The sequence below is a fragment of the Sceloporus occidentalis genome, unplaced genomic scaffold (assembly GCF_023333645.1).
Source record: "Sceloporus occidentalis isolate IW3139 unplaced genomic scaffold, rSceOcc1.0.p SCAF_1, whole genome shotgun sequence".
Taxonomy (NCBI): Eukaryota; Metazoa; Chordata; class Lepidosauria; order Squamata; family Phrynosomatidae; genus Sceloporus; species Sceloporus occidentalis.
Genome location: NW_028316981.1, coordinates 60838364 through 60861584, shown reverse-complemented (window position 1 = coordinate 60861584; position 23221 = coordinate 60838364). Strand labels below are relative to the sequence as shown.

At 38.9% G+C, this 23221-nt stretch overlaps 1 protein-coding gene across 2 annotated transcripts in view; it reads left to right on the top strand.

Annotated features, from left to right (window-relative positions):
- Nucleotides 1-23221, top strand: part of CACNA1D (calcium voltage-gated channel subunit alpha1 D) — a 387489-nt gene that overhangs the window by 225743 nt on the left and 138525 nt on the right. For both annotated transcript variants that reach the window (XM_089522716.1, XM_089522725.1), the window contains exons 9-11: nt 8856-9025; nt 15959-16046; nt 17089-17115. In XM_089522716.1, the coding sequence (XP_089378842.1) occupies nt 8856-9025; nt 15959-16046; nt 17089-17115 (285 nt within the window). The remainder of the gene's footprint in view (nt 1-8855; nt 9026-15958; nt 16047-17088; nt 17116-23221) is intronic.

Here is a 23221-nt window from a genome sequence, read left to right as displayed (position 1 = left end):
AGTGCAACCCTTCAGCTGTTGCACTGCATTGCCAAGCAGCCTAGATGTCATAGCCAATGGTGAAGAATTTTGGAAGTTGCAGTCAAATACCACCTGGAAGGCTATTCTTGATCAATCTCTGATTTAAGGATACATTTTGAATGGAAGTACAACTTCCTTGATAAAAGTGCATGAATTATGTAAACTTTATTCTGCAAGTTTCATTGTGCATTTATAAGGGCCCATTCCATACATACCAGTAGTTTTCCAAAAATATATCAGTGCAAATAATTGTAATAATAATTACAATCTATCTGTGCAAGACAGCATTTAAAAAGCTATAATATTATTGTGAGGACTCTCTCTTTTTCTCTGTGTGTAAATATTGTATAACAGTTTAAACAATGGTACAGGGTATTTTAGGATCCTGATCTCCTTCGCTGTCATAATGCCCTTATGAGGCACTATTCTAAGTTTACAGAGTGAAAAGAGTGATTTTTTTTTTTAGGCCACCCAGCAAATCTAAATTTAATGTGCGATGTGAACTTAAACATTTGAGCTCAAAAATCTGTCATTCACTAATACAAGGAGAGGCTTCTTCCAAATTGGGCTTTAAGTATAGAAAGAAGCTTTTGTTGAACATAGAAAGTGTACCAGATACTTCCTCTATGCATATGAATTCAAATGGTTGATTAAAGAATATTAGCTACTGTACAATGAAAAGCATTAATTGGATACAAATCTTTTAATAAGCTCCCAAACAAATTATGTTTCTATGAATATAATTGGAATATCTGGTAACTGCAAAACTGTTTTTTAAAAGGCTAAATTAAAAGAATTTGAATTAGAACTAGCGTCAGGCCATAAGGAAATATTTAAGAGCATCCTGTTCACTCACTAATAATTGTTCACTCTTGGGTCAGCTAGTTTTTATGGTATATACTATCACCAAAACTTAAGAAAAGTTACTTCCTTGGACTACATCTTCCAGAATCCCCCTTCCTTTCAGGCTGGCTGGGAGTTGTAGTCCAGAAAAGCAACTTTTCCAGGCTGTGACTACAAGACAGATGCAGTGGTGATTTCTAGCTCAGGGGCTGTATGCATGGGCCAAACGACTTATGTTTCCCCTGACCTGGCGTCATCCTATTGAGATGACTCAGGCCAGTGCATTTCCAGTGGATCCGGCCCAACCAGCCCTTCACCCAGTCTAAAAAACCCATCTGTTTGCCCAGAAACTTGGCTACAATAGCTGGTAGACTGAACAGCCATGTGTCCTCTTACTTGCTGCTGCCACCACCACCGTTCTACTTGTAGGCCCCAGTTGTGGCCTGTGATGTTGAAAGGGGCACTTGGCCATGTGGGTGAAGCCAGGTGCCCTGTTTCTGCCCTTACAGGTTGTGGCAGGGGCCTGCCAGCAGAATGGTAACAGCAGCTGCATGCAGGCAAGTCGATGGTGTTCATGGCAGCTCCTTGGCACAGCAGCGGTCTGACATCTGAACACCTACCCATCAATGCACTTGACCAGGTGGGCATAAGCTGGATCCACTGGCAGGATATGACAGGGTTGACCCAACATATCTTGCCCCAGTATTCATTGCCCCTGGCAGCTGCTTTCCCCACTCGCTTCAAAAAGGGAATAAACAGATTTATGGAGGCTAGGCCTTTACACAGCTAAAAATAGGGAAATAAAATAGCCATGATAGCCAAAGATGGAACCTCTGTATCAAGAAGTATCACATCCCTCTTCAGTTCCAAGTTGCTGGGACAGGAAATTCCTAGCTGCTGAGATAGGCTATTCCTTTTGTTCAGGTTAGTCATTGTTTGTGCATTCTAGTTGAATTTAAGAAAGTGGGTTTGGCAGTTCATACAGTCTTGTATTTTCTGCAGTCATTTGGTCAAAATCTGAAGAAATAGAAATTGGAGGTTTTATTTTCCTAAAATGGAGCCCATCTCTGATAAGCAAGAATTCTTTGTGAAGGAGATTATACACACACACACACACACATACACACACCATGAAACCACTTTCAAATGGTGTGTTTAGAATTTAATTGTTACCAGAGTATTTTACTGTTAACAAAGAAAATCTGAAGTTGTAAGTATCATTTTTTTTTATTTACAAGTAGAACAGCTTTTAATGAAGCATGATAATCTATTCCTCAAGAACTGTCCTAACCAGTAGAGAATGTTTTCTGTGGAAGACAGATTTAGCTAAAGGCATGATATTTCTTTGGGTCACCATGGGAACAAATAAGATCTTTTCAAACCCACACTAATAAAATCTCCATAAGTTGTGTTTACTGCCTTGCTTGAGGATAGCGAGCGAATGTGCACTGAAATGTCCCCTATATCTATCCTTCTGTGGGCAAGTATTGCAGGTTAAAGTAATATCCAATTTTATTCAGTTAGTATATGTTTTTCTGATGTTTTTTTGCAGCCTTGCACAGCAGTCATGCTGCTCTTGCAATGGATGCTCGTGGATTAGCATAATAGGAAATAGTGCTGTATATGATATTAAATAGTGCTGTATATGAAATAATGCTTATAGAGATATATACCTAAGAACACTTCCCTACATGACACATGGAGGATTAATAGGAAAAGGCATTTAAATAATGATGCACAGAATAGAAGATGGCAGTGAACTGTCAGCTGCAGTTTTCTGGCAGAGGAAAATGAACAAGTCTTGACAGTATTCCTTTTCACAGCAGAGTCAGGGATTAATAGGAAGAAACCAAAATGTGAGGATAAAAGTGTTCCCTTCTTGCATGAATAAAAATGAATAAAACATCATTCCTCTTTAAAATCAAGTACATTAAATAAGCCTTGCTGTGTGTGGTTGTGTGTTTCTGTACTTGTGTGTGTTGGAAGGTAGGGTGACCAAACATTTTTATGCCATATCATAATGATGTAATTGTGACCCAGTTTATTTAATTATCCACTAAATATTTTTAAAAACTAAAAAATCCTTTCTATTGTCTCATACAATGTAACATTACATGAGAGCAGTTAAAAAATAAATTTACAATTTCAGAAGTAAAAAATTTATATCAGCCTCTGTAACTTGTTGCTGTACATGTCTTCTTTCAAAATAGGAATAAAATGTGTCTGAAGCCCCTGTCTTTTAAAATGTTCTGTAAATTTATTTTAAAAATGTAAAATTAGTTTAGGGTGGAAATAATATTTAAATTAATGTAAAACAAAATAGATTTTTTTTAAAAAAATGCAAATAATATTAAAATATAACTACTCTCCAAACTCAGGATTCCTTACAATAGCTAATCAAACCAGGATTAAAAACTGACATAATGTACACAATAAATTTGTTAAAAGTTAGAATAAAATGCCAAATAGGCCATGAAATATACTTTTCACAGTCTCCAAAATTGTAGAGAGCTAAATCCAATATTATTTCCATTCTAGAACAAACTGGTTGAAATCGATATTTATGTAGGTATGAACTATTTCTTGTTATTTTAATGGACCTATAGTAGTTGAGACTAACATTGGATTTTGTCCATATTCTCAGGAAAAGAGAGTAACAAAATATATTTTATTTCATGTCTTGGATTAAGTTGGTGTGGTTGTTGTAAACTGACATCAAATTGACTTCAGCTCATAACTATCCTATGAATAAGAGCCCTCCAATTCACCCTATTATCAACAGCCCTGCCCAGGCATTGCAGATTCAGGGCAATGGCTCCCTTGATTGATTGATTTCTACTTGGTCATGTTATATGTTTCCCTGCTGGTCAAAGACTACCCCCCACTCTTGATTTAAACTTCCCTCTAATTTTTCATACTTTATGGAAGAAAGTTTTTTTCTTCCTTTTGTTGTTGTCATCTTCTGTTTTTCTGCAATGATTATTATAGTAGTTCTCTGTCCCTGTGCATAAGTTGCTAACAGTTGCATTTAGGTTTCTGACTATTTCTGTTATCTGTCAGTTTTACTTCTTAACTTCTTGAAGAGTTTCTTCTGTCATCCATTGAGGCTTTGCTTTCTTTTTGTCTACAGATAGTGTGATTTTTATTCCTCCCTCACAATGACCTTGGCTTCAGTCCAGAGTTGTTCTGGCTCCTGGTCGATTAGGCTTAATCATGCAAAACTTTTTTTTTTTTTTTTACATTATCTTAAAGTCTACAGGGATGTTCATCTGGTTGTATTTTGTCAGGATGATTGCTTTAGTGTTCTTCTTTAGCTTTACATTAATCATAGAATCATAGAATCATAGGCCCATTACATACGGGCTAAAAAGTACGCACGGAGCGCGTACTAGGGTTAAGAGGGAGCGGTGCTTCCACACCGCCCTAACCCTAGCGCGCGCTCTGGGTGCACAAAATGGTGGCGGCCGTTCCACACGGCCGCTGCCATTGATACGTGATGACCGCGCCGCCTCCAAACAAGGCGGCGCAGTTGTGACGTATTGGGGTCGCGGCAGGGCACCTAGGGCGCCCTTTCCGCGACCCCGGAAGGAGCTCTCTTTCAGAGCTCCTTCCTGGTTTGGTCCACTGGGCGCAGCCTTTAGACGGCTGCGCCCAGCGGACCAAAGGAGAAAGGGGCCAAACGGCCCCTTTCTCCTTCTCCCCACCGCCGCAGGGTGTCCTTGGGGCTTGAAGTCCCAAGGACACCCCTTTCCAGGCTGCGGGGAAGGGGCCTTTTGCCGCTTCCCCGCAGCCTGGAAAGCGGCGGATCGGGGCTTCAGCAGCTGCCGCTCTGGCCACTGAGGCCCCGATCCGGCAGGGAAAAGTGCGCCTACAGGCCGCCCCTAAGGGGCGGTCTGTAACGCGCCATAGAGTTGGAAGAGACCACAAGGGCCATCCAGTCCAACCCCCTGCCATGCAGGAAATCACAATCAAAGCATCCCCAACAGATGGCCATCCAGCCTCTGCTTGAAGACTTCCAAGGAAGGAGACTCCACTACACTCTGAGGAAGTGTGTTCCACTGTCGAACAGCCCTTACTGTCAGGAAGTTCCTCCTAATGTTGATATTAGCAGTTCATGGTCTGTGCCACAATCTGCTCCTGGTCTTTTTTTTTTTTTTTTCTTTTTGCAGAGAGAATGGAGCATCTCTATCTTCTGCTTCTGATTATGTAGTCTATTTGATTTCTGTGTTACCCTTTAGGTGATGTCCATGTACCTCCTGGGTAAAACACTGTAATTATTTGACTCAAAACATCCCATTTTTTGTCTACTTTAACTAGCTCACCCTAAGTATTGTAGTGTTTGTATATTCCATTTTTGTTTTACTGTATCTGGCTTTTCATTTTCTGGCATGATGTCTTGTTTAATTTTGGATTGTCTCATCGTAGGGTTGTGGTGGTAAAAGACATTCAGAAGAGGTTTACCATGCCTCTTTTTGCACAATATTAACAGGTGTTAGCTATACTGTCACTGCTGTTGTCTCTGAGAGATCCTCTGCCTATGTCACCCTCCACTACTGCTGCTGCCCAGTAGCTGTTTGGCACATTTATTCTGGCTTCTCAGCAAAAGCCTGTCTGACATGGGAACACTGCTGTCATCAGCAATAGCCTATTGCTTCACAGGAGCACACAATCCCATCACCACGGAAAGTTGTGAACAGCTAGTATTATCTAAACAAAATATTGTCGACTTTGGGAAATGTCTGTTTTACCAAAGGAACTAAAATCCCGCTGTTGGTTTTCATCTTTTCTCTGAAAATTATTTGGTGGGAAGATGGCTCCCTTTCTCCAGAGGTGATGCCAGCTTTCTTAGAGGAGTTGAAACATTTCTCTACCAAATGCCTAAGTGAACTTGGCCTTCAGAGATACTTGTCTTCACACAAGCTGAGCTCTCAGAAGAGCCGTTTAACTGTCATTTCTGATGCCACTCAAGTCTGAAAATGTTGCCTTCTTGGACCAGCTTGAGAAGAACCCTTTCAAATGTTAGTGCTTACATGTCTTATATGAATGCTCTGAATTTGTTTGGATTCAATTGGGTTGAATACAAACTGAGTATAGTCCACTAGAACTTACACAATTCAAAACTGTAAAACACTAAAATGTTAACATCTAACAGATTAATCCAATCTCCCATCCAAACTAAATAGGTAAAATAAAAAAGACAACAATAATTACACCAGAAAATTTTAAAAACTGAAGTTAAAAGAACTGAAAAACAATCTTTAAAACTTGGATGATAAAGTCTTCACTTGATGCTGAGAGGAGCACAACCACATGGGCTTCTCTGGGGAAAACATTCCACAAGTTGGCCACATCACTTGAAAAGTCTCTCTCTGTGTAGCCATCCACTGAACCCTGCTTGGTGGGGATACATGAAGAAAAGCTTTTGGTAGTCTTATTAGGGTCTCTGAAGATAAAGGTTTCAGTCAGTCTACTTGTGAGTGGCTTATAGTTTAAATCCTTATTCTGAAGCGGATTTATTTATTGAGTTAAAGCATTTATACTTGCTTTTCAGTCAGAAGGTCTACCACAGTGCCAGATTAATAAAAACAAGATATCGGGTTTACAATCTAATCTTAGGACATGTCTGCATGGGCCAAATGAACCAGTTTCCCTCTGCCCTTGCTGTTACCTGTTTTCATGATGCAGGTCCTAATTCAACTGCAGACTGTCTTCATGAGGTGAGGCCAGTTCCTCATTGAATCCGGGCTATCCTTGTTTTACATAGGTTTAAAAATACTTACCTTTTGCTCCAGATTTTCCAGGCAAATATACTACTGGCACAAGTTGCTCTCTCTTGGGTCAAAATGAGGTACCCACCCATGTGATCAATGCTGGGGTGCCTCATTTTCAACCTCAGAGGGAGCAACCCGTGCCAGCTGCCATGACGCTAGGCAGCATAAGCAAGATATGTATGTAGATAGCTGCCTGGTATCACTTTGCAGTGCAGAGGTAATGGGGGAAATCAGGGGAGGATTCAGGAGAGCTTCAGGGCCGGAATACTCCAGGAGCAGGCCAGAGTATTCTGGCCAGTGTAAACCTGCCATGTTTAGAGAAGGTACTAAGCTTATCCAGTCTACTACTTTGGCCTGTTACAGACTGCCAAAATAAAGCTGCTTCGGTTCTCTTTGGAGGTATGCTGTTTAAATGATGTATGCATCCTAAGAATCCGGAAGCTGCACCAAAGCTGCACTCCAGTGCTTAGGAATGGAGTGTGGCTTTGGCGCGACCTCTGGACTCTTAGGACCCATGCATCATTTAAATAGCATACCTCCAAAGAGACCCGAAGCAGCTTTATTTTGGCAGTCTGTAACAGGCCATTGTTTTGCCTTAAATATCCCATCTGTTCTTCACATATCTTCTTTCCCTTGCCTGATATGAAGCATAATTGGAGTCTTCATTATTAATGCTAGTTAGCAAGAAAGTGGAGGAACAAAGTTTGGGAAACAAAATAGAAGCAGGCAAGATTGCAGCAGCCTGTTTCTCATGAATCATGAAAGCATAATTTGAATCTAAGTATTGCAATCTGTCCCTTTCACAAATATATTTTTCTGTGCCTGTACCAACTATAATATGGAAAATAATAAATCACCCTTTTAAAAAAATCTAGCAAGGTTACTCTTTAGAAAAATCAATAGATTGAAGTTAGGAATATGTGAAACAATTAATGATAGTAGGCATATGCAAGCCTAATTCTGCTTTAGAATCCTGACCTTTATGTTATTATGTTCCCAGTCATAAATCTCAACTTTGAGGTTAGTGGGGAAAATTCATATTCTTTTTAACAAGTGAAAGAACATTTCTGAACAGGTGAAATTTATAGGTATGTCAGTACTTTACTTGCCATAAAAATGTGTCCTTTAATTTTTATTCTTAGGCCCAAAACACACTGCAGAAATAATCCAGATGGAGATTGCTTTAAATGCCCCGGCTCAGTGCTAGGGAATCTGGGGAACTCTAGTTTGTTGTAGCACCAGAGCTATCTTTGACAGAGAAGGCTAAATGTCTCACAAAACTAGTTCTTAGGATTTCCTATCATGGAACCAAGGCAGTTAAAATGTTCTCAAACTGGATTATTCTGCAGTGTGTTTTGGAACTTGCTATTTTTCTTGTGAGGAGTCACAGCCTATCAAAATCAGTCGAAGTTGTGGGGAGATGGTTTTCATTTGAATTAGCCTAAGTGTAGTTCTGTCATTCTCCCCTAAGGACAGTAGACTTTCTATTAAAGTTAAGGTGTGTGTGTGTGTGTTTGTGTGTATGTTTGTGTGTGTGTTTATGAGGGTCTTTTTTAAAATTAAGATTATTCTATATTGCTGTACTAGTTTTTGCTCTAAAAACAATTTGTAACACTGACAAGCAGACCCAAATCACCATCATTCTGGGTTTGCTTTTACCTCCATTGTCAATCGTGTTTCTTCTATTCATGTTAGTTGGAAAATTGCACATAGGAGCCATAATTTTGTTTTTGGTATCCTAGAAGGTTTCTTGGGATACACAGTGATATAAGTGGCTCATGTTGACAAATTCTCTTGTTAGCTTTGAAAGGAGCTGCCTTCGTTCATTCTTGCATTTCATTTATATCCACCATCCCTTCCAAACTAATCCCCTGAAGCCATATGCCTTCAAACTTGGTGCTAGAATCATAATTAAATTATTGAGAGACTAGAATGAAGTAAAATGTAATATATAAAATAGCAGTGTTAAAATTATTGGCAACAATATTATGCAAATTTTTGTAAATTGCATTTTTACCAGCATTTAAAAGTGTAATGCATCAGGAATGCAGCATGGTGTGCTATTTTGCATCACTGTTGTGATATGTTCACATTTCTGTACACTTTCTTTGTTATTTAATTATGTCAAGAAGAAATAGTGATATCAAAATTCTTTTCTGAGAAAGCCATAAAACCTCAGATATAAATCAATATTTCTGTTGTTTTGTTTGAATCAAATAGGGAATTTTCCAAGGAAAGAGAAAAAGCCAAGGCCAGAGGTGATTTTCAGAAGCTGCGTGAAAAGCAGCAGCTTGAAGAAGATCTCAAGGGCTATTTGGATTGGATTACACAAGCAGAAGATATTGACCCTGAAAATGAAGAAGAAGGTGATGGCGAAGGCAAACGGAATAGTATGTCAAGTGTTCTCGTTTCATTCAGTACTAACCAAAGAATGTAGTGTACTTCAGAAACAGCTTACAGCAGGGGTGGGCAGATGTTAGGCTTGTGAAATCTGCACACTTTTTTCTTCTTCTTTTTCCTTCTGGGAATTCCAAGATCCAGCAGCTGGAGCCAAGCTGAAAGACGTACCCTTAGAATGAAAGAAAAGAAAGAGCACATTTTAGTGTTAGTATTAAAACTGAAGAGAGTTCATAGTTTTTTCACAATAACTTACATCAGATTACACTAAGGTTTCTTTATTTTGGCAGGATAGTTTAGGAATGGGGAGGGAGCATTTTGTTGCTGGCAGCATCAAACAATTATAAGTATGAAATCCTTGCCAATTTACTGCAGATCACCCACTTACTATGAATCGATCCAGCTTTTCTCCACCCTTATTTACAATATTTGTGGGACTCTTGCCTTCCAAATACAGTGGTTGGAGAAGAAGACTCCCCCCCCCCCTTCAGTAGAGTCCATTTTGACCTTCCAACATTTTTCCTGCAGAGGTCATAGAAGATTTTCATATCTGGCTCCATCGCTGGTCAAATGTGGCTCAAATGTTCTTAAAAGGTGGAGGAAGCGCATGTGTCTGGAAGCCAGGCATGCTTCCTCACTTGTCAGGGAATTGTCGCTCCCTCCTTAGCGTCCCTGAATCATTCCAGGGGAGCGGATTTCCTATGAACACAAAATTTCCTATGAAAGCAACGATTCCATGACGGGAACATAGTGGGAAGCCTCAATTACACTTTAGAAGTGCCACAGATGATCACATCCCTGGCACTTCCTAAACGTTTCTGCCATGTTTGGAGGTCGTTTGCATGGCGTTTCGCCCTGCATCTGATAAGGTCCTATGTCTGACCCCACTGAACTTTGGTTAATCTTAAGTATTGTTTACTGGAAGAAGTCCATGGTTTATGAAGATGCCTTGTTTCTCTAAACCATAATTACATAATTAACCCCAATTTAGGATTTGGACATAACAATACACTGCAGCTAATTGAAAACAGGTGCTTTTGATCTCTTCACATCTATACTGTATTGGAATACATATTATTTGCATCATCAAGATCTAATAATGCTTGTTGTGTTACTCAGGGCCGGTACAGACCAGCATGAAAAGCCAGCTTCCAGCTGGCTTGAGGAAGTGGCATATGTACGATATATGCCCCCAAGATGCCTGGAAGCCAGCTTCACACCACCTGGCTGCCCACATGGCAGCCAGCTTCAGGGCACTCCAGCAGTGCAGTGTTTACATGCCACATACTGCAGGAGTGTTGTAAAGCCTCAGCAGGGCAGGAAAAGCCGGTGTTTTGTCAGTTCAAAAGGAGTGGCATTTTCCTGCTTCTTTTTGGGCTGGCAAAAAGACAGCTTGGGGGCTGTGGCATGCAGTTGCTGCAGCCCGAAGCTGGCTGTCTCAGGAGTGGATTTGAAGTGGTCTGTTTCACCCCTTAGAAGCTTCATGGCAGACGTTTTATTTGGAAACCAACAAAACAACAGCAAGGGCTTCAAACACTCTATTAGTTTTCTAAAGTATGATATCTAAACATTAATATAGAATATTATGCATTTGAGAACCAGACTAAGATCTTTGACTTAAGTGCTGCATTGGTTCAAAGCCTCTCTTTAACATGTGGATTTGTCATGTCTGTACTGACTCTTGTTTGTTAGGGTGGTCAGCTAAAAGATATCTAAAATGTAGATTAGTTTTGAGGAGTTGGGCCTGAGTAACTGGAAATAGATCTGAGTAGTGAAGAAGTCTCCTGGCTTTTTAGTCTTTCTTCTGCAGCAAGGGACAGGTTATCCTTTTCAAAGGGTATCAACATCTTTTTCATTTGGAGAAAACCCATTCATCTGGAGATCTTACCACTGTGCAAGTAAAGGGGGAATGACTACTTTAGTGACTTTTCAGCTAATGTTAGGTGTAACCAGTTTCATTCTTCAACAGTGTTTGTGCTATTGAATTCTTCTGAGATATTCTTTGCCCCAATATCTGTGAGGCTTATTGCTAATAGTATCTAAAACCAACGGTTTCTTCTGTTTTAAGTAACATCTGGTAATGGAAGAGTTAGTCTATCAACAAGGAATTTATTTCAAACCAGCTACTCAGATTATCTGTGCTGTTTCATAGTAGCATACAATTTACCTATCTATAGAAAAGAAAGTAAAGTTACATTATTGGTCTGCTTTTTTCTGTCTTCATTAGTAAATCTACATTTCACAAAGCACCACTTAGTGTGTGAAATAGTACAAATATCTTTTCTCTTAACTCTCATGAAAACTATGCCACTTAAAATGCCACTGTCTGATAACCACAGATAGGCTATAGAAAATTAAGCACTTGCTGTCTTATGTGAGAGTGACACTCATTTTGTCAACTGATTTGTTTTAGTGAGTGCAATCAGAGTGACACTGGTTGACCGCACTGATGAGAATTTCCTGGAACAGTGCTTTTATTTTCATTGACGGAAAGGGCTACATGACTGCAACAGCCAATTTTAATGTAAAACCCAGTGAAGTTATAGTTATGTTACTGATAAGCCTTATATAACATGTCTTGCTTTTTGTTTTTTGTGTTCTTGCTCTTTACAACTAACCTTCAAGGCCATTGTTAATTCCCAGGATTGTTAACCACCCCCTACCCCCGGTGCTTTAGAACTGAGATAGAATAAGTAGGCATGATCAGGAGTTCTTTAGTCATGGACTGAGAATCTATGGATAGGATAGTAATCCGTGTGTAGGTCAGTTTGTTCCATGAGCACTTAGAAATAAGTCCAGCAGTGTTCACTTAGGTGTATTCCCAGATTGATCTGCACAGAATTGTAGTCTTACTCTGTCAGATCCAAGCCCACTCTCTTTCCTTGAGGATAGACTGCTCTGAGTAACAGGAATATAAATAAGGCTGGCTTTATAATATAAGATGAAACCTTTATAGGTCTGAATGGAATGTGCATGTGGTGAACTGGTTGCCACCAACACAGGTCAGTGCTTGTGATGAGCTGTGCTATGTGCTAATATCCACATACAGTTAATGCTTGTCGGATTTGTCACATTCAGTCCAGACAGACAAAACTGTTATCTTTGAGTTGTACAACAAGCACAATCTGTAATTCTGTGAATCACTTCTAAATCTTTATAACTCTGTGCAATACTCTTGTATAGCTATCTGGATGCTGATTACTAATAGTTGAATAGAAGACCTTGTGGATGGGTTGTAAAACTGTTAGAAATGATTCACCTCATTTCTCTTAGAATCTGTTGTGAAGCGTCCCCCAACTTGGACTAGAATGTGCAGTTACTGTAGGTTTTACTTGTACTTTTGAAAAATGAATTAATAACTAAAAAATAACAGAAGAAAACTGGATGTTTGGAATGTAGGAAGTTGCTTTATCAGATAATTGTTCCTTCTAGTTCAGCATTGTCTGAATTTATTGGCAGCACCTCTCCAAGATTTCAGATAGAAATCTTCCTCAGTCCTATGTGGAAATGCATGAGACTGAATCTTGGACTATTTACGTATAAAATCTGTATTCTAGCTTTAACCTGCAGTTGTGCAGCTTATATAAATGGTAGATGTGCTTTTTGATATAGCTCTACTTCAGGTGAAAGAGGGCACTGAAGCATCACCCTAGAGCATGGAATTCCTGTTCACTGTGGGTATACATACAAACAGCTGCTCCCCAAACCATACCACTCAATTTCTGAGATTTGATCCATGGGCTCAAATTATGAGAAAGGGAGTGCTTAATAAAATCCAGATTCCTGCTCCTGACTCTTTCCAGTTTGATATGGTCTGAGATTTAGATTATATTTGTTGACAGCATTCATTATAGTTATTTTTTGTCACATTGCAACTTCCTTACACTGAATATAGATCCTTTATTGTCTTCTGCACTGCTTCTATTGCCACCTACTGTATTATTGATGGGATTGCATGTGTTTAACATGAAGGGGTAACGCTGGCTGATTTATTAGAGGAGAAGAAGAAAAGCAGATTTAGCTGTTGCCGTGGGTCCAACAAACACGGTAAAATCTATTCTGTTTTGCAGTGGGATGTTTTAATCTAGGCAATGAGTTCTGAGTGCTTTTGTTTAAACATACTCCCCCTTGGGAATGCACATATTCCCTATAGTGCATGCAGACTCATGGCTTGCATGGAAGTGATTTGCTGTTTGAATGCATGCTTCAAAGAGATAACTGCTGGAGTACTTTAAATATGGTGGAATGTTATTTGTACTCATTCAGACTTCCACAGAATAGCTCTCAGTCATGCTAATGTGTGATCACCTAAAATGGCAAAGGAGGCAGAACTTGTGGGTTCTAGTGTGTGTGTGTGTGTGGGGGGGGGAAATCAAAGCTTTTCAAAAACTCCCATAATTTAATGGCACATAGGTTGAAAATAATTTGTTGCAGAACAGCTTGATTTTTACTGTTTGGGAATTTTTGTTTTTAATGCTATATTTACCTCACTAATTAAAATGTTACAAATGCAGGTAATAATTTCTATGTAATATTTGAAAAGACATTTTAATAGGGCATTTGAAAGAACAGACCATCTTCCCAAAATACCAGTAGTATCTATTTTGTGTATTTATGTAATGGCAGACTTTGTCAACAGGCTCACATTGATGTCATTTGGGAATTTTGAATTGAGTGTTCTTGTTCCACTCAGTTATTGGACTTTCTACCATGAAAACTGCAAGCCATAAAGAGCTGGGCATCTGCTGACCCAATTATTTTGTACTATGAATATTAGCAAACCACAAGAAAGGGTGAATTAGGGAAAGGCCTGTATCCCTTTTGAGAAAAGTAAAACACAGAGGAGGGGAAGATGTGAAGAGCTGATCCAGTTCTTTGCCACATTCTTCATTTCATTTCTTATATGTCCAACACAGTATTGCCTTGCAGCCTATCCCAGATTCAACCTTGTAGAGACCCTCCATTTTAAGGAGCATCGGGAGGTCTGTATACATTTACTCCTCCCTGCTGAGGTCAAATACGAAAGATTTCTGGGCATATAAATGTGTACATGTAACCTGAATTATACTTTCTCACAAATCTCATAAGTTTATGTGTTTGCTGATTTAGCTAGACCCTTTCTCCATTTTTCAGATGTTTAAACTAGTTTGCTTATGGCATGTGACTGGCTGGAATGAAAGTATGTAAGCAATAGTGCCTTCTTGCATAATCTAATTATGGATTTTCTTACTGGTTGTGAACAAAACTGCCCTTACTATTGCAAACAACATGGAGAAACAGGGTGGGCCTTATGGATAAAGCCAACTAGCATTGCAAATAAGTCATTACAAGTTACTAGCTCTCATTAGATGTGGCAAGAGTGGGAAAATGTGGCCTCTCCCTTCTGAAACACTTCTCACCATCCACCATGAAGCTGCTTCTGCTGAGCCATTTTATTTGTTGTAGGAAGTACTTGGACTCTGACCCACACTATGATAAATTCTATTGGGAGAAGCAGCTTCTTGCAACAAGCACCAGAACCTAAAACCAGAGAGCAAAGGTGGCTTTCAGTGTGAATGTGTGCCTCACTCAAACATTTTCAGGGTGAAGCCATCCCTGTTGAGACCATACCTCAGAAAGTGGCTTGATACTTTTAAAGTGACTTGATTATTAAAAGAAATAAAAACCAGCAAATCACTTGTTTATTTTCATGGACCCCCCCCCCCCAACACCATTTTAAAGATAGATTGAATCTTCAGGAGTTACCTGCACTGGTGAAATAAATTCCATACCTCTTCGGTGAACAAATGAGAATGGTAGGCTGCATTTGGCTTGGTAGTATACAAGCTGTGCAGGTTGGGATAAACTGTAAACAATGCATTTTCAGCCTAGCTACTCTTTAAAAAAATTCTGCAAGAACAAATCTTGTTCAAAACATTGACATCTGAAGAAATTGTTTATTTAGAAGGAGTACTAGGATAATAAAAGCTGTCAGCATTGTCCCTGGCAAAACCTGCTAAGATATTGAAAGCAGAAACATAACTGGCACTTGGTCCTGGTAATTTAAAAGTCAATTCATTGTTCGTTTCTTCCACTTTGGATGACAGGCTGTCTTTATAGACTGGCAAGAAATTGCCTTTATGTTCTGTGTGTGCCAAGGCAAACCTTTCATCTCAACTGACACATGAGGCCACAGTAATGATGCTCTAGTTTCTAATCATTGTGTTTGTTCAGGTTCTCCTACTTGCAGAAATATTCTTCCTCCTTTAGATTTGTCCAGACATTTTTCAAGTGGTTATAGTCAACATACATGGAGAGTGAATAGGGACAGAGCTTGGAAAAGTTACGTGTTGGACACAACTGTCAGAATCTCACTGCCAACATGGCCACTGACTTCTTGCTGGTGGGAGAATTTTGGAGTTGTAGCCCAAAAGCATTTTTTCTAACATCTGGTTTGAGAGTGAGGATTAGGATCACAACACTCTTCCTCCTTTTTATTTATATCTCACCTTTCCCCCAGCTCTACAGATATTGGATTGTAACTCCCAGCAGCTCTAATCAGTAGAGCCAATGATAAGAATGCTGGGACTTGCAATCCAATATAATATTGAGGCCTGTTTTAGAAGATTGGCCATAGTCTTTTAGAACCTTTGAAGTGAGACCTGTTTTATACTGTACTATATGAATCCAGCATGAATTATTTCAGTTTGGTTGTGGGGGAAAAAAAACTAGAAGTGCCTATGGTTTTGACTTCTATTTGTTGTGAGTCAGTTTAAGATGAGGGAGTGGTGTGTGTGTGTGGGGGGGTACTTTTAAAAGGCTGGTTTCAGTCCTAAACAAAATATTTCTGGAGCACAGACTTTCTGTCCCATGCATGCATGCATCAGAGTGTAGCTAGTTTCGTTCAAGCACCACAAATCTAATTCTTTCTTATTTGTCCATGACAGCAAGTATGCAAGCAAGTGAAACTGAATCGGTGAATACTGAAAATGTTGGTGGAGAAGGGGAGAGTCCAGCATGCTGTGGAAGTTTGTGGTGAGTATGCACCAGCATAGCAGGAATGGCATACCATTTTATTCCCAGCAGTCAAAGAGCAAGTGAGAATGTTTCCTCAGATACACATCAAGATGGATATGTTTGGAAATTCTAGCTCTGCCAGTGATGTCAATTACCTTTTTAAAAATAAATAAATAAATAAACTGCAGTTACTGAAGATTTCATTGAACAAAAATGGACTTTTTTGAAACATGGGTTTTTTAAAAAAGTTTTACTAAATATCTCTTTTAATCTTTTTAAGCTTGTGCTTGTTTAATAAATAGAATTATTTAGTAAATGTTCAACTATAGAGCATAATGGCCTAAATCCATTTTATTCCAACTAGAGTAGATCCACTGGATTAATGGACATTGCATAATTGTTGATTTACCAAATTCCTATTGATTCAATGATTCCACTGTATATGGGGCTAACAATTGGATTTAGGCCAATAGGAATATTATTGCCGTAAGTTGTTGCCTAGTAGTTTACAAATCCTGTTCTTAATGAGGAATTAAAATTCTGCTTTACTGCAAAGTAGTATGATGGCAGGATTACTAGACCATGGAAACCCAAGTTTAAATCCATACTAAGTTGGATGCATGGTGCTAGATGAGACTTTCCATTTCACAGTCTACTTCACAGGGTTATTAGGGAGAGGCACCTTGGAGAAGTGGTAGGATATAAATATTCTACCAAAGTTTTTCATTATTAAATTACGATTGCAATCTATCTCTGAGTTTATTTTGTACTGAATTTTATAAAAATTATAGTTCTTGATCTGAAGGGATTAAAGGTTAATGCAAAGGACTGTTATTTTCTTTATGTGTAAAATGAATTATTATATTGCTCCACTAAAAGCAGTCAAAAATGGACAGGTGTTCTTCAGTGTACACTAATAAAACTTCTCTATATCAGGCAGTCATCCAAGAAATAATAATTTAAACTGATTTTAATTTCCTATATAGGTTTCAAGGAGAAGGAGTTGTATAAATTATTGTTTCTGAATTTTCTTTAAAAATGTGTTTTCCTTTTCTTTTAGTCAAGTTATCTCAAAATCCAAGTTCAGGTCAGTATTCTTCTCTCTTTACCTTTCATTTTCCCTAAGTATATCATAATTCTATATGCTACTAATCTATTTAAATTATGGTGGAATATGACTGAATTTTTAAATTGTGTGAGTAAATAATATGCAAGCAATATGTATGCATATGTTATGTTGTTGCCATTGAACAACATTTTTCTTCATATTGCTTTGCTTATTTAGCTACAAGCAAGTTACTGGATACCTCCTTTTTAAGATTTCATTGTTAAAGGAAAAAGACACCAGCAGCCAAAGCTCATGTTAAATACACACACTTTCCCCTTGAGAAGCCACTTTAGAAGGTGAGGTAGTTTGTTGACCAACCATGAAATACCGAGACCAGACACAAATAAGTGAATTGAACAAGGGCCATTTAATTGATCTAAAAAAACTATGTAACTGTTTGAGCAAACACATAAATAAGAGAGGAGCAACCTGGTGCAGATCCAATTGAGGCCCAGATGTCAACCTATGACACCTCCCCAGCTACACCAGACTCCAAGAGCAATCCAAACAGCATTGGTTGCCACTTCAGCCAGTCATCTTTGGAAGGTCAAAAACTCCAAAATCACTAAACTTTATAAGATGGAGTAAATCCAAGATCAGCCCCAAGGGCAGTCTCCTTGCCACACACCCCATTTGCTTACCCTGTGGAGGCAACTCGAGAGACCAACCCTCTACCACAATGGGGTGCCAAGGTATAAACTGATCTAAAAACCTTCTCTCCCCATTACCTCCTATGGACAAGGGACAAGCATCTGCTTAGTCCTTCTCTCCCACCAAGCTAGCCAAAACTGATCTTACACCTATTTGCAAATCTCCCAGGAAAATCAAATTGGTTTATTCTGACAAATGAACACCATGCGCTCTGGAGAGCTCCATTCATTGGGATCTGATTTTAGGATGAGGAAAAAATGGCCCAAACCCTTAGCCAAACTCTGTTTGCTCATTGGTGAGTCAGGTCCAGTCATCTAGGGTCCTCGTCACCCCGGCAAATTTGGCTGGGAAGAATGGCTGACCAAATGATGGAAGCCCAGGCCAAGTGTCCATAACAGAATGAAAATCATGCAAAGCCTGACAAAGCAGTGCTTTGTCCTTAAGGAGATCCAAGTCATTCCTATTGAGGAAAATGACCAAAACATGCAGAGGCCCACAGCACTCTTGATACACAAGAGGCCATTTGCCATGACTACCACAAAAATCTTACAGAGCCTGTGAATGGACCTGGCTCTTGAGCAAGCCCAAGTTGTTACCACAGAGACAAATGACAAAAATGACAAAAACATGTGGAGGAGACTCATGTTACTTCTCATATACAAGAGGCCATCTGCCATAACTACCACAGAAATCATGCAGAGCCTGTGAATGGAGGGCATTGCCCATGAGCAAACCCAAGTCATTCTCACAGAGGTGAATGTCTGAAACATATGGAGGAGGCCCATGACTCTCCTGATACACAAGAGGCCAAGGAGCAACAGACTTAAATAGCCTTTACAGTTGCCCTCTATTGTGTGGTACAGCTTGGCCAACCAGGCCAAGCTGTTGTTACTCTCTGGCCTTTATTCATGGAGGCCAACAAAGAGGCCCCTTCTCTTGCAGCCACTTTGCTTTACAGCTCAGGGACCAAAACTGAAGAGTGGCAAGAAGAGTTTTTTTTAAAAAAACCAAAACAAATATTTCCTATTTTTCCTTCTGTCAGTCAACTTGCTCAAGCAGATTTTTCTCCTCTTTAATGACCTTAAAAATAGCAGGTTTCAAATGTGCATTTGAAATTCTGCAAAGAGAAAACCACAGGAGATAATGGTGCAGAGTTTTGTAGAAAGGAACTGGAGTGAAAGGAAAAGTTTGGTATATCTTGAGTTCACTACCCATTTCTGATTTCTGACTTCCAGTATAGCTTTTATATCTACATGTAACAGGCAGATTAACTCAGTGAGCAAACCATAATCTGACAGGAATGATGGTTCAGGATGGCTGGGCAGTGTGGTGTCAGTGAGGATAACCAATGCTAGACATGTAGAGATGGGCTTCAGTGGAGGCAGAATATGGTGAACCTCATTGCATGTCATCCTGCTGTATACATACCACATAATACAAATGCTAGCTGAAGGGTTTGTTTCACAGGATGTGACAATGGAGTTTATCACACAGGAGGCAAAGTGCCCAAATCCCGTGGATAAATGGGGTTTAAATCCATGGACATCCCGTAATAGCAGAATTGTTTTCAGATGACATCACATGGCTTTGACATTAACCCAACATTAACCCATGCAAAAAGCAGCAAAATTGTGCCGTTTTTAACTTCAAGATTTTCCCAAAGTTAAAAAGCAGCACAATTTTGCCACTTTTTGCATGAGTTAATGTCAGGTTAATGCAAAAGTCATGTGATGTCGTCTGAAAACAACTCCATTTTATATTCACGTATTTAAACCCAGTTTACCCACAAGATTTGGGTTCTTCCCTCTCTTGTGGTAAACTCCTACGAAACAAGAAACAAGTGCCTATGATCTGTTTGCAGCTTCACTGCAGGAGCAGAGAGGAGGATGGAGTTGCTAAGTTCAAGCCTTATTCATTTAACACCAAACCATCATAAAAGAGTATGTCCAGTTGATATCATAGTACATTACTCTGCTTTTGTTTTGTTTTTGTTTTGTTTTTTGTTCTGTTCAGTTTCTTCTTTTCTTCATAATAAAAATGGTACATAAAATTGGCTTCTGAGATGTCTTAGACAGTTTCCTCTTCTGCCTCACCAACTGTCTATATTCAGGAATCTTGTTGGGTTCAGACATAACATGTACAGTTTTTTTTATAGCTAAACCATGTTTAATTTTATTGGACCAGTTGTCACTAGTCCATACTACTACAATATGAAACCATGCATACTAAACCATACCTTAGGGTTATATGCATTACCCTTTGATACACTAAGCAAAGCTGCAGGCTTGAGCATTCTCCCACATTCTTACTGCTTTTCTTCTCCTGCATGGCTAGGAGGATGAATTAGTTATGATGTTAAATGAATCCGACTGATCATCCATTGTTTGAAGATAGCTTGTTTACCAGCTGTGTAGTGTATTTTTAGCCATGCTTCCAGGTCCATACTTAATGACAGTCAAAGATTTGAGGAATGCAAAAATGAATCTTTGTTGATTCCTCCTTCCAGTCATGTGGGAGAAGGAGAGAAGGAGGGAGCACTCAAGCATCACCAGAGCTCACAGAGGGTAGCACATGTAATGCTAGATCATGGTTTTGTGCAATGTGTGAACCAAGGCAGTGGCTGATTCAGGTTACACACAAAGCATAATTTATTTGGTGCTGACAAACAGAATTTGAAACCAGTCTGAAACTGTTTTTTGTTTGTTTGTTTTTTGCTCATTGTGTTTTGCAGTGGTCTCTGCTTCCATAAGTAAATCATAGCTATAACAACAGTCATTTCTATGGTTTATCATTATGATTATCAGTTCCATAGTCTTTAGCAGATCATTGACTCCTACAGTATAGTATTTGCATGATTAAGGGGGGGAAACAGCCTGAAGTTTTTCTAGAATGGATCTTCACACTTAGGTGACACAACATTTCATATATATTTGGACACTTTTCAACTGGGGGGGGGGGGGAGGAAAATACTTGAAGCTATATTTCTAGGACACTGGTATGTAAAAATGTGTCCAAGTCATAGCACAAATATCTTGATTTCTTTTGAAGTGCATGCAAGCAAGATTTCTTGGATTATTAATAAATAAAAAGGTGAGTTCCCCTTTTCCCTCAAGCTAGAATTTACAATCACAATAAAAATATCAGTCATATTCCTAATATTCTTTGCTTAGTTTCTTAACTTTATTTTTGCTCTCCTTAAAATCGTAAATTGAAAACAGAAAGTTACTAGTATTCTTTTCTCCTGATTCATACCTTTTAGGAAATATTCCAAAAATACCTGTGTGCATCTTTAAAAAACAAAACAGCCTCTCTTTCTGTCATCTAATCAGTCTACTGCACTATCCAATGTAATCTTTTCAACTTGTTTATTTAACCTCCTTAAACTATCAATACTATTTTTTACTGAGCTTTGGATTTTTTGGAACTGTGTCTTTGAAACTATTGTCTCCAAAACTCAGAAATAGACTCAGTGTCAAAAGAACTGGAGTTGTCTTTGGCCTGATGCATTTAAGAGCTTTAACATGGGCATGGATGGACAATGGAGTTTGGTAGGTCATTGGCTCAGACATCAGTGTGGTAGTGTGAATCTGCTTTGGCATTTAATCAGAATTTTATAGGAGCTGTATCTTATTCTCAGAATAGCACAGCTTCCTGGATAGCTCCTTTAAAATTCAGACACCAGCCTCACATTTTTACAGCCCCAGCACCCTTTTGAACTGACAAAGTGAAATGACACTGGAAGTGACCAGAAGCTGGAAGTGACCTGGTCACTGCTGGTTTTAAAAAACCTTAAGGAAAAAGTGCGCTGCCACTTCTTAAAAATAAGAAGTTTTCACTAAAAATAAAGATAAAGTTGATTTTATTTTAAAAACATGATTTTGCAAAAATGAGATTTGTCTGGGTCTTGAATTTTATTTTTGAGGAGAATAATGCCCACAGAGGAAGAGAACAGGTTTTTGTGATTTCTTCTTTAAGGGGATATGAGGGCAGCAAAAATGGTCCTAGAGGTCATAAGCAGTCTGCAGGCATCATGATTTCCTGAACCAGGAATTTTAAAAAGTCACAAAATATATTCCTTGTTCTAACCCTAAGCAACAAAACATCTGATGGCTTGAAATATAAGCAGGTCCATATGGACTTCCAGATTTCACATCTTTTTCAATATTTTGCTCTAATCTGAGCACTTCAATGCTCATGATCATAATACTTCATGAATCAGAGAGTCTTAAACCCACTTAAACAGTTGTTTTTTTCACATTTTCCCTCACTCAAAGTCTCACTGCTGAATGGCATGTTTTAAAAAACTATGCACAAAGTTCATTCTTCAACATTTTAAAGCAAGTGTATTTATTGTTGTCATTGTTGTAGTAGTTATTTTACAAAAAAAGAGAGGTGTTCTATATGTGGACAAGAAGAAAAATAAACGTACCAATCTTTGACCATTTTAAAAGAATCTTCTTGTAAAGTGGTAGTGTCTCATGATCTTCACAGGGGAAATGCTGACGCATGCTATTTTGAGGTTACATTTTCCCCCAACTCTGACCATGGATTACCCCAGTTTAGGAAATTAGACAAGGTTACAGAATGTCATTTTAAAGTAGTATCAAAATTGATTTAAGTTTGTGGAATACTCTTTGCAACAGTCTTGAAACAATGCTAAGATGCTTTCTGCTTCCAACCTAGAAGGATGGAGATTGGCATGGATTGCACGGAGAGAACATTCTTTTAACCCTTCTGCCTGATTTCAACAGTCTCTGGAGTCCTGGTTGCCTCCAATACTCCAAATATAGTGATAGTAAATTACAGGTGTAATAATAATAAAAATAAAAATAATTACAGGTGTATGCAGCGTAACGTGTGAAAAATTGCAGTGCCTACTTCCATTATTAGCAGGGGCAGGGGAGAACACATACAAAGATGCATATATTTTTTTTTCCAGTAATAGAAGTAGTTCCTCTATCTAAGGCAGAGAAGACAAATAGTTTGAAATAGTCTGATCCCTTGTTCCCTTGTCATGCAAGTCAAATTGGTGCTGCCCTTCCCACACACAAACACACACACCGTCCCATAGAAGGCAATGCACTGAATGAGAGAGATGAAGTTATCTTATGAAACTAAACAGTATTGCTGCAGATCAAACGGCTGTTCAAGGGATTGGTTCAAAGGTCATGAGACCCTTGTTTCCACTGCATCTGTAACAACTGTTTTATCATCTACAGTTACTTGAGTATCTGAGCATATTCAGACTACAGAATTGTATTACTATGTTAACTGCTGTGGCTCTGTGTTATAGAATCCTAAGATCTGTAGTCTGGTGAAGTATTTGAAGTTGTCTGCTGGAGAGCTCTAGTGCTGTAGTTCAGGGGAGTGTAGGGGAGACTGTTCAACAGAGAAATTGCTGAAAAGAAAGAACAACACATTACTGCTATAGCAC